General features: G+C 34.8%; 1 protein-coding gene across 1 annotated transcript in view; it reads left to right on the forward strand.

Annotated features, from left to right (window-relative positions):
* USP33 (ubiquitin specific peptidase 33) overlaps positions 1-16,068 on the forward strand; it is a 72,133-nt gene that overhangs the window by 36,511 nt on the left and 19,554 nt on the right. Inside the window, exons 4-13 of the mRNA XM_012661036.1 lie at positions 14-116; positions 2,123-2,192; positions 4,741-4,854; positions 5,514-5,592; positions 6,740-7,157; positions 10,016-10,156; positions 12,024-12,136; positions 13,310-13,482; positions 13,609-13,679; positions 14,297-14,330. Coding sequence (XP_012516490.1) covers positions 14-116; positions 2,123-2,192; positions 4,741-4,854; positions 5,514-5,592; positions 6,740-7,157; positions 10,016-10,156; positions 12,024-12,136; positions 13,310-13,482; positions 13,609-13,679; positions 14,297-14,330 — 1,316 coding nt within the window. The remainder of the gene's footprint in view (positions 1-13; positions 117-2,122; positions 2,193-4,740; positions 4,855-5,513; positions 5,593-6,739; positions 7,158-10,015; positions 10,157-12,023; positions 12,137-13,309; positions 13,483-13,608; positions 13,680-14,296; positions 14,331-16,068) is intronic.

The raw sequence follows: 16,068 nt of genomic DNA on the forward strand, positions 1-16,068 counted from the left end.
TTTTGTTATCAAGGATTTTAAAATACCCACTAATACAACATTAAAAACTCCTCTGGTTGCTGTATTTGATGATCTGGATATAGAAGTGGAAGAAGAAGATGAACTTAAGGCAAGAGGTAAAATAATTCTCTTGTGTAACACTCCTTTGTGTGGCACTGCCTATTTCCTTAGGAAACTGTATAATGGGAACATTTCAAAATCTGGAGGTGAAAGGGACTTGATGGTAAAAGAACTCTGAAATTTGGCCTAGTAAAATTGTGTTTGCCAGAAAACTTTTGATTTCTCTGGTATCAGTTTACCAAAGCTGGGATCCTAATTACTCTTTGGCATTTGAGCCTTATGGTCCTTATTGCTTAACTTGCCTTTTGAAGTCTTTGCACAGTGGTTCTCAGTCCATTTTTCTATTCTTAACCTGTCATTGATGGAGATTGGTGGGAAGTTATTAGGGTATCCTCTTAGCAGAATTTCTTAGAGCTGCAGTCCCCAACCCCTGTTAGGGACTGGACCACAGAGCTCTGACACCCCCCCTTTCCCCCACCACCACATGGTCTTCCATCAAAGTTGCGGGGAGGGGTGCATAGCAGGAAGTGAGTGGTGGGCAAGTGAGCGAGGGGGCTTCATCTGTATTTATAGCCGCTCCCCTCCCACTACCCATCACTGGCATCACCACCTGAGCTCCCCTCCCACCCTCAGTCCATGGAAAAATTGTCTTCTATGAAACTGGTCCCTGGTGCCAAAAAGGCTGGGGACTGCTGTTTAGGGGTAACATTCATTTAGAAAAAGAATCAGGTGATTCTGATACTCTCTTCCCTTGTTCCCCATTCACTCCCTACATTGAGAACCAGTCTATTAGGATTTTCTTTTAAGCCTACAGTTCTTAGTACAAACTTTAATTTTTTAGCTTTTCAATTGATATTAGGTATATATTTAGTGTATACATAGATTATTATCTGGAAATTAACACTTTGGTATAAGTTTAACATTACTTGATATAATTTATAAATACTTTATATATTTCTGTATTTTAGCCCATTAATTTAGCCTACACTATTAATTTTATTGATTACTTATCAAGTGTTAATTCAGCCATGTTTCAGAGATTCCTAGAAGTTTAAATTTTCTTTGTATTGCTCTAAATTCAAATAGCATTTATAATTTTATTTTTATATGTTATTTCATCTTTTAATAATGGAGTAAACTGGTGAAAGTGAACTTTAATATACATGGAAGAGATAACAATAGTTCAATGACTTCTTTACTGTATTAGCTTGAGCCATATGAAATTGCCATTTTTGTAGGTTGAATGTTAGTAGTTTCCTATGGTTCAACCTAATAAATATTGCTTTCAATTCAATACATTGAATTGGGAAGAAAAAGGATGCTTATCATTTATCATGATGTGAATTTTTTGCATTGTCATTAAACTACTTTCTCACAATAAACTTAGTTTATAATGAGAAATATAAGTCTCATCTACTGCTCTTTAAAAATGTCTATTCTTTTTTTTTTTTTTTATTTCAGCAAATTATGGGTGTACATATGTTTAGGTTACGTGTGTTGCCCTTGGTTCCCCCCCCCCCGAAGTCCGTGTTTCAAATATGTCCATCCTTCAGGTAATGCGCATTGCCCTCCTTGTGTATACAAATACCCCTCCCCTCCTCCCTCTTCCCCCCCCCTCCCACCGCCCTCCCCCTTCCCTAGCATCCACTAGATGTTGTTCTGATATGTGCATTTATGTGTTGATTAGTTAATACCAATTTGATGGTGAGTACAAATGGGTCCCGTTCTGCTGCTCTTGTGGTGCTCCACTTTGGATAATGGGCTTAAGTTTAATCCAGAAGAATGTCTATTCTTAATGAAATGATAATAGGAAAGGCTGTTCTTCCAGTGCAAATATCAGAAGTTGAACTAAGTAATCCTTGAATTTATGTAAAGGTCAAAATTTTGGTGATTATAATTTTGTGATTTTGATTTCCAGAAATATGACCTCTCTGAGTTGTTGAGGTTGCTATTTTATATTTCTATGGTCCTTAACGTACTTTGAGAACCATAGTATTCACCCAAAAAATTGAGTGATTTTGTATTATTGAATGATGACTTAATTTATATTTTTTCTTAATAGGTCTTACAGGTTTGAAAAATATTGGAAATACTTGTTATATGAATGCAGCTTTGCAGGCTCTTTCTAATTGGTAAGTAGAGAAATTAATTTTGTTTTTGTTTATATAATTTTAAATTCATTTTTTGAGCAGAAAACCATGCTATTGTAGTAGTTGACTAACTCTCAAGGTAGAGTAGACAAGAATCTGGTTTGGGACATAATCTGTTGTTGTCCCTATAGGGTTTACTCTGTGTATACCTGTAATTTCTTGAGGCTACTGGTCCTGGCTTAGACCCTAGGTAGTTGTGTGTCTTTGAGCAAGTTATTTGTTTTTTACATCTAGAAAATGAGGAACTGGAACTAATTAATTCTTCACATTACTTTTAGTTCAGAGATCATATGGAAATACTTTATATTTTTCTGTGGGTGGAAAGCTTCTAATAAAGTATTCAGACTTTTTTTCCTTATTGTAGCCCTCCAAAGTAGATAGGCCACATGGTATTACTCTTAAGATTAGATGCATTGAGTCAGGACCAGAATTCAGAAATCACTAACTTTGACATTACCTTTTCTACTAGATTGAATTTTAGAGCAGTGGTTGGAAACCGAACATATTTATACAGGTTGAGTATCCCTTATCTGAAATGCTTGGGACCAGAAGTGGTTGGGATTTTTTCAGATTTTTAAATATTTGCATTATACTTACCAGTTGAACATCAGTGCCTAAACTGAAAATCCAATATTTGAAATGCTCCAATGAGCATTTTCTTTGAGCATCATGTCAGCACTCAAAAAGTTTCAGATTTTAGAACATTTTGAATTTTGGATTTGGGGATTAGGGATATAAAACCTGTATATCTTCCTAAAATAGTTTCATTTTTATTATATATAACCCTCTATAAATGCTTTATCTTCAGTTGTCTTATGTTTCATAACCCTTTAAAATAAAGAGAACTCAATTTTTATTAAGTGATGAGAGAACACCTCTTTGAAGAAGTGACATTTAATCTGAAACCTGAAGAATGAGTATGAGCTGGTTGTATGAAAAGATGGGTAAAACATTCCGAGCAGAAAAATCAACATTTTGTAAGCAGCCTTGGGGTGGAAAAGAGCTCGATACTTCTGAGGAACTGGAAGAAAATCTATGTGACAGGAGTGCAGTAATAATGGGAGTGAATAATATGGGTCTAGGTCATGTAGGCCACATTATTTAGATTCAGTGTAGTAAGACACCATTGAGGCGTTTTTACAATGGGGTAGCAGAATAATCTAACTTGCATTTTAAAAAGATTACTATGGTTGCCATGTGTACAGTGAATTGGCAGAAGAAGAGAATGGAATCTAGTAGATCAGCTAGGAGATTATTATAGCAATTTAGGCAAGAAATGGTGGTGGCTTGTATTATTTAGGGTGGTAGGAAAGAAGTGGAGGAATTGAAGATAAACATTTTTAGGAGAATGATTGCTTGATGGTTGTGGGTTAGAGTAAGTGGAGAAAGGGAGAAGGAGATTCAAGGTTTAATAACATAACCATGTGATGAAAGAACTGTAGGCTAATGCTATTGTTATTTTTACACATGTAAGAAAACTAGACATAGAAGTTTAAATAACTTTGACAATGTAACCGGCTAGTAAGTACTAGAGTAGAATTCTAAATTTGAGGTTTATTGTGTCTGTGTTTGTTGCTCTAAATCCTTTGATGTTGATTGCTGTACAATACTGCTTCCACAAATTCACTTTTCAACTTCTTTGATTTCACTGGAAAAGATGTGGCTGATAAGGTTACGCTGTTTGCAAAGAGATGGCTTAGTAACTATCCAAATGCCTTCAAAAGATGGCTAATTTATTGCAGGTCAGGATTTGGTCCTCTGCCCAGTCAGTTTCCTATAACTGAATAGATTCATGGATGTTCCCTCAAGCTAATCAAACTCATAAAAGATTATACTGCCTTATAAATTGCTGACTTGAGTCATCAACAGATAACAGTACCACATACTAAAATGTAGAAGCCTGGAGGAAGAGCAGGTGCACTTGAAGGTTATCTTTTGCGCATGTTAAATTTGAAATACCATGACGGCCATCAGTTTGGGCATTTGATAAAAATCTGGAGTTCAGCTAACATGGTTGACCTTATATAAATTTGGCCATAATTGGCATATGGGTGAAAATTTTAGATAACCCAGGTGAAGGAGTATATAGGGAAGAGGAAAAGTTACAGGATCAAGTCCTGAGGAACCCTTTTATTTAGTATTTAGATGTCTGAGAGCAAAAGGAGCAATAAAGAAGGAAAAGGAGTTGCCAGAGAGGTAAAGAGGAAAAGTAGAAAAGTGCATCACAGTAGTCCAGAGATTTGTTCCAGAATGAGAGAGTAGTCACCTGTGACAAGTGTTACTGAGAAGGAACTGAAAGGTATTAGCTGGACCTGGCAGCATGGAGAACTTTCATATGTATGGTGGGGTCAAATCTGATTTGAATGGGTTGAGCTCTTTCAGAATATGAAGAAATGAAGGTGAAGCTGTAAAAGGTAGCAAACGAATAACAGATACAGAGATATACATGCTGTCAATTCATTTGATGATTTAAAATTAATCAGTATTAAACTTTGATTCCACTCTGATATTTTTTTCTTCTTTAAATTAGCCCGCCTTTGACACAGTTTTTTCTTGATTGTGGAGGACTAGCTCGAACAGATAAGAAACCAGCCATTTGTAAAAGTTATCTCAAGCTAATGACAGAACTGTGGCATAAAAGCAGGTATGTACTTACTATATTTCTCTTCTCTTATTTTTAACTATTATAAATATTAAAAGGGTGCAGGTCTGTTTATAGAGCTGAAAAAAGTGAAAGAGAGACAGATTTGTGATCAGTTCAGTTTCATGCATATTACATTAGCAACTGAACATTCAAATGAAAGCATCATAGAAGTTTAGAATTATTTGGACAGGTAGTATAGTGTTGAAGTGCTAAAGCTGCTATTACTGAAGCTTTTGAGTTTTAATGCAGGAGTAGACATTCTCACAATACTAAAATCAGACCCTAAATACCTATATTAATGTTTTCCTGTTTATGTTTATTCTTTGTTATGTTTATACTTTGTTCTAAAGTTTAGCATTAGGATAATTGCTGTAATAGTCAATAATTCTGTTTAAAAACTATTCAGGAAACTGCATTTTTGAAAAATCTTACAGTGGAGCATGATCATTTATTTGAGGGAGGAGAACAATAAAATATCAATTAAAATATCACTAATATGTTCTCATGTACCTATGAAACATAATACTGGGCAGATTTGAATGATTTTTTTGAAATATAAACAATTTTCAATTTATTTAACACTTTGAATTCTTGGTTGTTAATTTCTAAAACAAAAATTAAAAATCCCCAAAATTTCTCTTTAAAAATGTATTCTTCAGGCCAGGATCTGTTGTGCCCACAAATCTGTTTCAAGGAATTAAAACTGTAAATCCAACATTTCGGGGGTATTCACAGCAGGTTAGTCTATTGCTTTTCATTCATAATTTTAATAATCTTAAATAAATTTGTAAGATGCTATTAGGCTTTTTGTCTGTTTATGTCATTACTCCTTTGTCTTTATTTACCAAATTAGTAACCTATTATCATGTTTGTTTATAGTTTTCCAACTTTTAGTTTTATTATGTATGTTTTTCTAGAAACTTTTAAATGTGGAGGTGGGTAAATACATCAGTATATTTTTTGTAACTTTTAGCTTCGAGTTCCACACTCAGAGATTAAAAATTTTCACCATTATTTTCTCTATTTTATGCTTTCATTTTTTACATTTAATTATTTGGTACATCTGGCATCTGTTTTGTATTACAGTATCATTCAAATTTCATTTTTATTTTTCATAAACAGTTAAGAAATTATACTAAACTCTACAAATGTAAGAATTATCTTCCTATCTGATTTAAAATTTTCTTTGTTAATTTTTTCATTCTTATGTTAATATATGATAGGATCTGTTTCTGGGCTTTCTAATCATTTCATTGACCTATCTTTTTGAAATAGTAACACATGGTGGTTTCAGTTATTGTAGTTTTTTTTATATAATATCTTCTAATATCAATACCTAGTCCTCTCACATTTTTCTTTTTTTTCAACCCATTACCTATTCCCTGTTCACTTTTTCCCATGCAAATTCCTGGATCTTTAAAGATTATGATTTGGTGGTATGAGTTATTGTGTTTTCAATAATTACTCCAGCTTGATCAAGGAATTTTCTTTGAAATACAGTATAAGATTGGGGGAAGTTCTAATTTAAGCCAAACATATAAAATATTTGAATTTAGGACATCTCTGAATTCTGTCATATGAGGCAAATCTTTATTTTTTCTATGTCTTATCCTTCCAGTTTATTAATAGCAACATTACTAAAAGCTGACCTCCAGATCATCTTCAGTTTAGTAAAACTTTTATTTACATAACTTTTTAGAATTTAGTGTGTCCTATCCCTCTAGCACCTTGTGTTCTACAAACTGATATTCTTCAGTATAGTGCTACAGATTTATAAATCAGTTGATAAACATATTTTGTATATTTTCCCTTAAGTTTCTATATGTATGTATACACACACACATACACATAATGAAATGATAACATTATGTTGCTGATACATTAGGATGCTCAAGAATTCCTTCGATGTTTAATGGATCTGCTTCATGAAGAACTGAAAGAGCAGGTCATGGAAGTAGAGGAAGATCCTCAAACCATAACCACTGAAGAGACCATGGAAGAAGACAAGAACCAGTCAGATGCAGATTTTCAGTCCTGTGAATCTTGCAGCAACAGTGATAAAGCAGAAAATGAAAATGGCTCTAGAGGCTTTTCTGAAGATAATAATGAAACAACAATGTTAATTCAGGATGATGAGAACAATTCAGAAATGTCAAAAGATTGGCAAAAAGAGAAGATCTGTAATAAAATTAATAAAGTAAATTCTGAAGGAGAATTAGATAAAGATAGAGACTCTGTATCTGAAACAGTTGACTTGAACAACCAGGAAACTGTCAAAGTGCAAATACACAGCAGAGCCTCAGGTGACAATTTAATAATTTAATCATGAAAATGATAGTATTCATTTTTAGACAATGAGTGTTTAATTGTTACTTTGGGAATTTCTTATTGATTGATTGGTTGATTGATACAGGGTCTTGCTCTGTCACCCAGGTTGGAGTGTGATAGCCCAGTGACAGCTCACTGCGGTCTCAAACTACTGGGCTTCAGCCGTCCCCCTCCCTTAGCCTCCTGAGTAGCTGGGAGTACAACATCCTCCTTTAAACTGTAGTAGTCCCAGCTACTCGGGAGCCTGAGGCAGGAGGATGGCTCGAGCCCAGGAGTTTGAGGTTGTGACGCCACTGCACTCTAGCCCAGGCCAACAGTGACACCCTGTCTCAAAAAAAAAAAAAAATAGAGTTATAGTTTAGCAATATTTGCTTTTGAGTGTTAAAGCCATAAAATTATAGAACCTGAGGATAAGAGGAATTTTGTGGGTCATCTAATTATATAAGAAATTTATCCTCCTTTTGAACTAAACATTTCATCAGAAGTCTTTTATGTAGTTATGTAGTAATCTAGAAAATTGGGCTTCTCAGAATTTTCTCTTTTATTTTAGGCAGATTCTGTTGCGTACCCAGAAAGAAGTAAAATAACCTGAGTTGCAATTTTTTAATTATATACACTATTGTATTTAGATTGCTGTCACTGGAGTCACATCAGATGTGTTTTAGTGTAGGAGTTTAATTAGCTATACTGAGGCCAGGCACAGTAGCTCACACCTGTAATCCTAGCACTCTGGGAGGCCCAGGTGGGAGGATTGCTGGAGCGCAGGAGTTCGAGACCAGCCTGAGCAAGAGTGCGATCCCCATCTGTACTAAAAACAGAAAAAGTAGCTGGGCGTTGTGGTGTGTGCCTGTAGTCCCAGCTACTTGGGAGGCTGAGGCTGGAGGACCGTTTGAGCCAAGGAGTTTGAGGTTGCTGTGAGCTGTGATTATGGCACTGCACTCTAGCGGGGGTGACTGAGTGAGACTCTGTCTCTGTTATGATAGATTACGCTATAATATACTAGTCAGTGTTCCTTTGAGAAATAGCTAGTGGCCAAATGAACGATATTTAAGTTAAATTGCTTTGTGTATTACATATATCTCTTCAAGAGTTAACTTATCTAGGCTTAATGTGGTGTTTTAGTTTTCTAAATCACACACAATTGGATCATCAGAAGTTCAAATTATGTGATCTTAAAATAAGTGGCAGACAAGAAACATAAGAAAGTTCATCTTCTGTAATTACTGAAGAGAGTTACTGAACAATTTATTTACGTATTTGAATGAATCTAGAATTCTTTCTTGAGGAATATTTCCTTAACTGTACAAACACTGATGGTTCACCTGTGTACAGTGCCTTCTGGTCAGGAAAACTAGGAGTGTTAAGCTCCGTAATTATACTGACTTTGTGTAGAAGTTGTTGAGTAAATAAATTTGTCAAATGTCAGTATTGAAAGAGTTAGCCTTGACACCAGCCCTTTCTTTTCAAAAGCCCAGTTAAACCTCATTAAGAGATGTACTAGTCCTTTATTGCTCTGTAACAAGCTTGTTCTTATGCGTAGTAACTAGGGGATGACCTAAATCAGGAGTCTGAGCTTTTATGTATTTTGAAGCTTGGTAAAAAAAATCTGGCAAAGTCCATATGGCATGCAAAAACTAAAATATTTACTATTGGGCCTTTTCTAGGAAAAATTTGCCACCCCCTAACCTTGATCACATTAACTTTTTCCCTTCAGAAAATCCTAGAGTGAGTCTTTTTTCATCCCAAATAATATGCAGTCTGATTTAGTCATGATTGAAGTATTCAGAAATGTCTATGTGAAAAATGATTTTGCATTATCTGGAAAAATCCCTGAAGACATTCTGTTTCAAAGTGTCTTATGAACATTTCTCTTTTCTTCACTCAAATACTTATTGAATATAGTCCTTACCCTGGAATACGTGTTAGGCAATAAGAATCCAACAACAAACTATCAAGATAGCTCCTGTGGAACTTGTATTTTCTGGATTCATTGTATAATTTAATTCTAAAAAAGATCTTTTGCTGATGAATGTGTATGTTTTCTTTTATCACAGTAAGAATAAAATAACTTATGATTACCTTATGCTTAAATTTCTTTTTTTATTTTTTAAATTATTATGGGTACATAATAGTTGCATGTATTTATAGGGATATGCCTCAATTTCTTGTTTTATTCCCCCCCGCCCCCAACAAAGTCTTGCTCTGTTGCCCAGGCTAGAGTGCAGTGGCATGATATAGCTTACTGTAGCCTCGTACTCTTGGGCTCAAGCGATCCTCCCACCTCAGGCATGTGCTAACTATGCTTGGCTAATTTTTTAAAATTATTATTATTTTTTGTACAAACGGAGACTCACTATGTTGCCCAGCCTGGTCTCTAGTGATCCTCCCACTTTGGCCTCCCAAAGTACTGGGATTACAGGCATGAGCTACTGTACCCAGCCTTTTGTTTAATTTTTTATTACTACGTTAGTTTGAGAGATTAATCTCTCTTTTTCCCACATGGTTTTAAAACTGTCCTGAATATCTTTTTTTTTTTTTTTAATACTATATTTGGACAAATAAGATCCTCTTTGGTTTTGTATATAGTTCCACTGCTCATTTCCTGAATTGCCTACGACAGTAGTATGTTATAAACATTAATTGGATTCCTACGTGGAAAATCACTGTTATTTTGCTTAGCAAGCACTTTGTCTATCAAGTAGTCACCTGACATTTGTTATTGAGAATTGTGTTCAAAATATCAAATTAAGAAACTTTTAAATTAGTTAACATTATTGTACAGGTAGAATAACTTTGCTACTTAAGGTAATAATACAGAATTTCAACATTACAGAATATATCACTGATGTCCATTTGAATGACCTGTCTACACCCCAGATCCTTCCATCAAATGAAAGTGTTAACGCACGTTTATCAACAAGCCCTCCTAAATCAGGCAATTTGTGGCCAGGATTGGCACCCACACACAAAAAAGGTAAAAAGTTTCCCTTATTTAAATTCTTTTACTTTGGGTCTTAGTTTAAAATGTTGATTTTGATATATGATCATTTGAAGTGTTATTCATGAAATATTATTTGCTCCTCTAAAATTGACAGCATAATTTTATGTAACCATGATTTAATATTTTGTATGTTCTTTCTCAATTTTTAAAAATTTACTTAGAGTTGAGTTCTCTTTTTCTTGTGTAGAGTTTTATTAGTTTTAATACATGAATAAATTCTTGTTAACACCACAACAGACAGAATACAGAATGGCTCTAACACCCAAAAAAATTCCCTCATACTAGTCCTTTGTAATCAGGTCATTGTCCTATCCCTAAGCCCTGGCACCGTTGATCCTCTTTTCCTGTTGCTTTGCCTTTTCCCTGAATGTCATAAATGAAATCATAGTCTTTTGAGGTAGGCTTCTTTCACTTAGCATAATGTGTTTGAGATTCAGTCATGTTATTGCATGTCTGTATAATGTGTTCCTTTTTATTACCGAGCAGTATTTCATTGTATGACTCTACTACTATTAATTCGTTAATTCCATCATTGAAGGACTTTTGAATTGTTTCTAGTTTTTGGCAATTATGAACAATGGTGCTCTAAAGATTTATGTGCAGGTTTTTGTAAGAATGTAAGTTTTCATTTGTCTAGGATGCATACCTAGAAGTGGGTTTACTGGGTTTTATGTTCATTTTATGCTTACCATTGTGTGAAACTGCCAAACTTTTCCAGAGTGTCAGTACCATTTTGCGTTCCCTCTAGCTGTGTATGAGAGTCCCAGTATTATAAAGTGTAAAACTATAAATCTTTGAGAAGAAAACATAGGCAGAAGTCTTCATGACCTTGGGTTAGGCAAAGAATTCTTAAAGACATCAAAGACATCAAAAACTTGATCCGTGGCCAGGCGCGGTGGCTCACGCCTGTAATCCTAGCTCTCTGGGAGGCCGAGGCGGGTGGATTGTTTGAGCTCAGGAGTTCGAAACCAGCCTGAGCAAGAGCGAGACCCCGTCTCTACCAAAATTAGAAAGAAATTAATCGGACAACTAAAAATATATACAGAAAAAATTAGCCAGGCATGGTGGCGCATGCCTGTAGTCCCAGCTACTCGGGAGGCTGAGGCAGAAGGATTGCTTGAGCCCAGGAGTTTGAGGTTGCTGTGAGCTAGGCTGACGCCACGGCACTCACTCTAGCCCGGGCAAAAGAGTGAGACTCTGTCTCAAAAAAAAAAAAAAAAACTTGATCCGTAAAAGAAAAAATTAAAAATTTTTCTTGGCAATGGACATTGTTAGGAGAATGAAAAGATAAAATTGGGAGGAAATATTTACAAATCACATAGCTAACAACAGACTTGTATCCAGAAATATATAAACAACTCTGAAAACTTACTAGAATCCTTTCCTCAAATAAAGTCTTACTTGGAACCCAAAACAGGTAAAAGCAGAATTACTCTGAAGTCAGGATGGGGAGACTGAACCCCACCGATTTCATCTTTAGCTTTTACTCGACTTTTTATTGTCTTTCCCTCTTCCTTTGACTTGGAGAACATAAGTAAACATCCCAGTGATGAGGCTTAACTCTTCATTTTGCGTATGGAAAAAATGTCCTGAATATTGTGCTAATTAAGGATTTTTTCATTTTCCCACATTTATGGTGGCCAAGGATCATACATGTTTAAAAACAATAGCAGCTTAAACCTTGTTTACTTAGTTTCTCTGTTTTTTGTTTGTTTTTAAGTAAAGCAGTTTTGAATGGTATTTTGAAAATTTCCCTTCAGTGTAGTAATTTTTACTAGAGAAAAATTTAAAGGATGTACTTTGTTTTTTTAAATGTTGTACACTTGTTTTTCAATCCTAGCTCAGTCTGCATCTCCAAAGAGAAAAAAACAGCACAAGAAATACAGAAGTGTTATTTCAGACATATTTGATGGAACAATCATTAGCTCAGTGCAGTGTCTGACTTGTGACAGGGTGAGTATGAGGGAATTCGAATACACAGAAAATTTCTGTCAAATGCATTTTTTTAAAAAAAACCTGGCAAAATGATGTGAAAAATTTAATTCCTTCTCTTTGTTACTGATGTTCATACATGCATTTCTTGTGTTTGCATCAGTATAAATTGGTTCTAGGAGTAGAGTTTAGTTTTTTGGAAGTAATATTAATAGTAACATCCTTTTTAAAGGATGGATCTTGACCCATCATTGGACAGGCATGTGTATTATAAGGAAAAATTACTAAATTCTTCATTTTGGTTACATATAAAGGTGAGAAGTTGCTCAGCAACAAGAATTGGTAACACTTATGTATTCTACCAAGGCTGATGAAATAAGTATGATTGGAAATTGTTGCTATTCACAGGGCACAAAGCTGTGAATGTATCTCTTACATTTGGTTATACTTATGCCTTATAAATAATTCCCCATGTTAAGATTGGAACTCTGATAATAAAGGTAGTGTCAAATTCATAGACAGTAATAAGGGCATAAATTAAAATCATCATGAGTTCTTTAATAATAGTTAAATCTCTTAAAGTTTCCTTGAGCTTAAGCATGGTTTTACTTTAGTGAAATAATGAATATAATTAATAAATATGAAATATCTCAAAAACAAAACTAAGTTTTCAATTATTGTATTAGAATATCAAGTCCAATCTAAGGGCTTTCAGTAGGGTCATTTTAAAGTGGGTTATTTTGGTGCTAAATATTTAAATGTAATTATCAGAAATGTTTTCAGCTATTTAAAATTAGATGCCAGATTTGGCTCCCCCCCTTTTAAAAAACATTTTAAAACTATCCTTAAAGGTCACTTTTCAAAAATAAAGACAATATTGCTTAAGAGTTTGGACCTTAAGGTACAGTGGGTGGATTTGGAGTGCTTGATTATGTAATGTCTATGCCTGTAATGGAGATGCTAGTAGCTACTGCATCGGGTTAATGTGAAGATTAAATTTGGAATAGCACCGGTACAGAGCAAGTGTTTTTTTGATTTTTTTTTTTTTTTGCTGTTGTTACTATAAAAGCAGTTCATTTTTTGTTTGTTTGTTTTTACTTATTATAACTTGTTTTGATCTTTGGAATCTGAAATCTAACCTTATAAATGTGCTGGATTATTTTCATCCCGTTTTTAAAACACAAACAATTTTAGGTGTCTGTAACCCTCGAGACCTTTCAAGATCTGTCCTTGCCAATTCCTGGCAAGGAAGACCTTGCTAAGCTGCATTCATCGAGTCATCCAACTTCTATAGTCAAAGCAGGATCATGTGGCGAAGCATATGCTCCACAAGGGTGGATAGCTTTTTTCATGGAATACGTGAAGAGGTATGTATTTATTTTCTTTGTATTAAATGATTGTTGAAACTACTGTTTCTGCTGTACTGGCAGAACACTTCCTTTTTTTTTTTTCTGTCAATGATATTTCAGGTTTGTTGTCTCATGTGTCCCTAGCTGGTTTTGGGGTCCAGTAGTAACCTTGCAAGATTGTCTTGCCGCCTTCTTCGCCAGAGATGAACTAAAAGGTAAGATATAATAATATCTATGGCTAAATTGTTATAGGTGAAGCTAAAATACTAGTGGGACTAAATTATAAAATGTACTCACAAAAGCTAAATTTTAAGACAACTTAAATAGTACTTCCCATTGGTATAGTGTCAATATTTGCCATGACAATATAACTACAACAAGAAAAATCATATCCTAGAGGAATTTATACAAATTCCTATGTACAAGACAAAATGATAGGAGACGTGTCTTTTAAAACTGTTTCGAGATTCAAAGAAGTTCAAACTTAACCAAAATAATGGATTATTTATGTATCTGGAATTGTATCATTTAAGGTCCTTCACTGTTTTTTGTGTCTAGTACCTTGCTTGAACATGTAACAGGCAGTCAGTAAATTTTGTTGAGTGAATAAATGGAAAAGATATTTACTATTTAAAGTAGGCCTTCAAGGTTGAAAGGAGTAAAGGGAGGGGAAGGTAAACAATTACTGACTCATGAGCAAAGACTAAAAAAAAGGAACCTTGTTTTATTGAGCTGTGAGGTCAGCTTGTGGCAAAATCAAAGAATTATAGAACCAAAAGAAAATAATTTGCTGTTAATTTGAGAGGAATGACCAGATCTGTTGTGTTTGCAGGTGACAATATGTACAGTTGTGAAAAATGTAAAAAGTAAGTGACATTGATGATGCTTTTAATTGCATGTTGTATATTTTTCTTGGTTATATGAATTGGGCATATGGAGTTATATTTGCCACTATATTTACAAAAATGTAGGTCAGAAAGCTTTGTTCTTATTATAATAAAGAGAGTAAAAAGACAACTGTTCTAGAGCCAACACAATTTTGTTCCTGAAGAATAAGAACAGTTGTTTCTAGGGTGCTCGATGCTGCTGTTCTTGACCTTAAAAGTACAGTGTGCTGCTTGCTACAGTGTTCTCATGGCACTAGAGTTGATAATCCACCAGGGTGCCACATCTGGAGACTCAGTGTTCATCTTGGTGTATGGCCCTGGCATGCTGATTTACCCTGGTCACTTTAGGGTTGGGATTTTTCCCCCCTGCAAGATGGGAGGATTTTTTAAAATAGCACCATATAGAGCTGGAGCTCTGTTTCCATTTATATGACAATTCAGGAGCTCATCTTGTCTGGATTCAGCGTGTAGACAGGCATTTCTCCTAATGCAGCTGTATAAGATGTTCACCTGTTCATGCTGAGATAAAAATGTAACAAATTTAATAGGCTTATCTAAGCTATGAAAGTATATATTTTGAGGGATGAAATAAGTGATTTTGCATAAAACATTTTTTAAAATAAGGCAATATTGTCTTCTGAATTACCCTTTTGACAGGCTAAATTCAGGAAGAAAAAGGTATATAGTTTCAGATCTGCATAAAACTCAGAAAGGGTATACCAACTTTGATGTTATCTGCTGTTATAATGGCAGAATAGGACAGCTAAAGTCTAATTTTGTTTATATCTACTACCAGCTGCCTTTTAATATCTTGTAATAAATTCAGACTTTAATGCTTCTTGATGGAAAGTCAGAAAAAAGTGAGTGGAGACTTGATGAAAGAACTATTTTGGGGTAGAGTGAACTGAGAAATTTTTCTGAGTCTTTGTAATAGAAAAATAATGGCCTCCTAGTAAGATCTAGAATCTTAATACAGACTTTTTGTTCTTGGTAATAACCTCAGGGAAAGATTGATCTGCAGCTATTGGTCTTTTTCCTTGCAGAAAGGAATAGTATACTGTTGGGTTGATAAAGATGAAGAAGCTGCCTTATACTTTTGGAAAGATTTTATCAGTTTGTCTTTGAAGCCCTACCTGACAGCTAAAAAGGGAGTTGGCCTAGAGAGGGATCATTCCTCGTAAAGCAGAGCAGATTAAGAAAAAGATAATAGTGAAGATGGAAAAGAACCTTGCATCTACCCCCAAATCCAAAGTAGATTGTCAATTGTATATTAATATTGATTATTAATAATAACCATCCTTTATTTCAAGTTTCTTTCCAACAATAAAGTTGTGTTTTTTGTTTTTTTTTTTTGGTCAAAACACCTTTAATGATGGAGGGAAAGATGCTAATACCTCTGCTGTCTGCTCTTGACATTTTACTATGGTAGGAAGCTCTGGAGCCTACAACTTTGGAGGAGAAGCCATCATTCAAGTCAGTCAACGGCAAACCCTCACTCTTTCCTCCTCAGAACTCCTGTTTCAGAGGATCCTATGTTAAGAGTAAATACTGCATCTCATTACAAGACAGAGAGGCAGAGAGGACACCACCTGGAGTTTGTCTCCCAAAGTCTGGGAGTCTTAAGACAGTGGCAAAAACACAAGCCTTGGCCAACGGATAGGCAAAATGGGGAGGAGAGGGGTCTTGAGAAAGGAAGTTGAGGAAATATAAGAGGCAG

Source organism: Propithecus coquereli, unplaced genomic scaffold (genome assembly GCF_000956105.1).
Source record: "Propithecus coquereli isolate 6110/MARCELLA unplaced genomic scaffold, Pcoq_1.0 Scaffold7, whole genome shotgun sequence".
Taxonomy (NCBI): domain Eukaryota; kingdom Metazoa; phylum Chordata; class Mammalia; order Primates; family Indriidae; genus Propithecus; species Propithecus coquereli.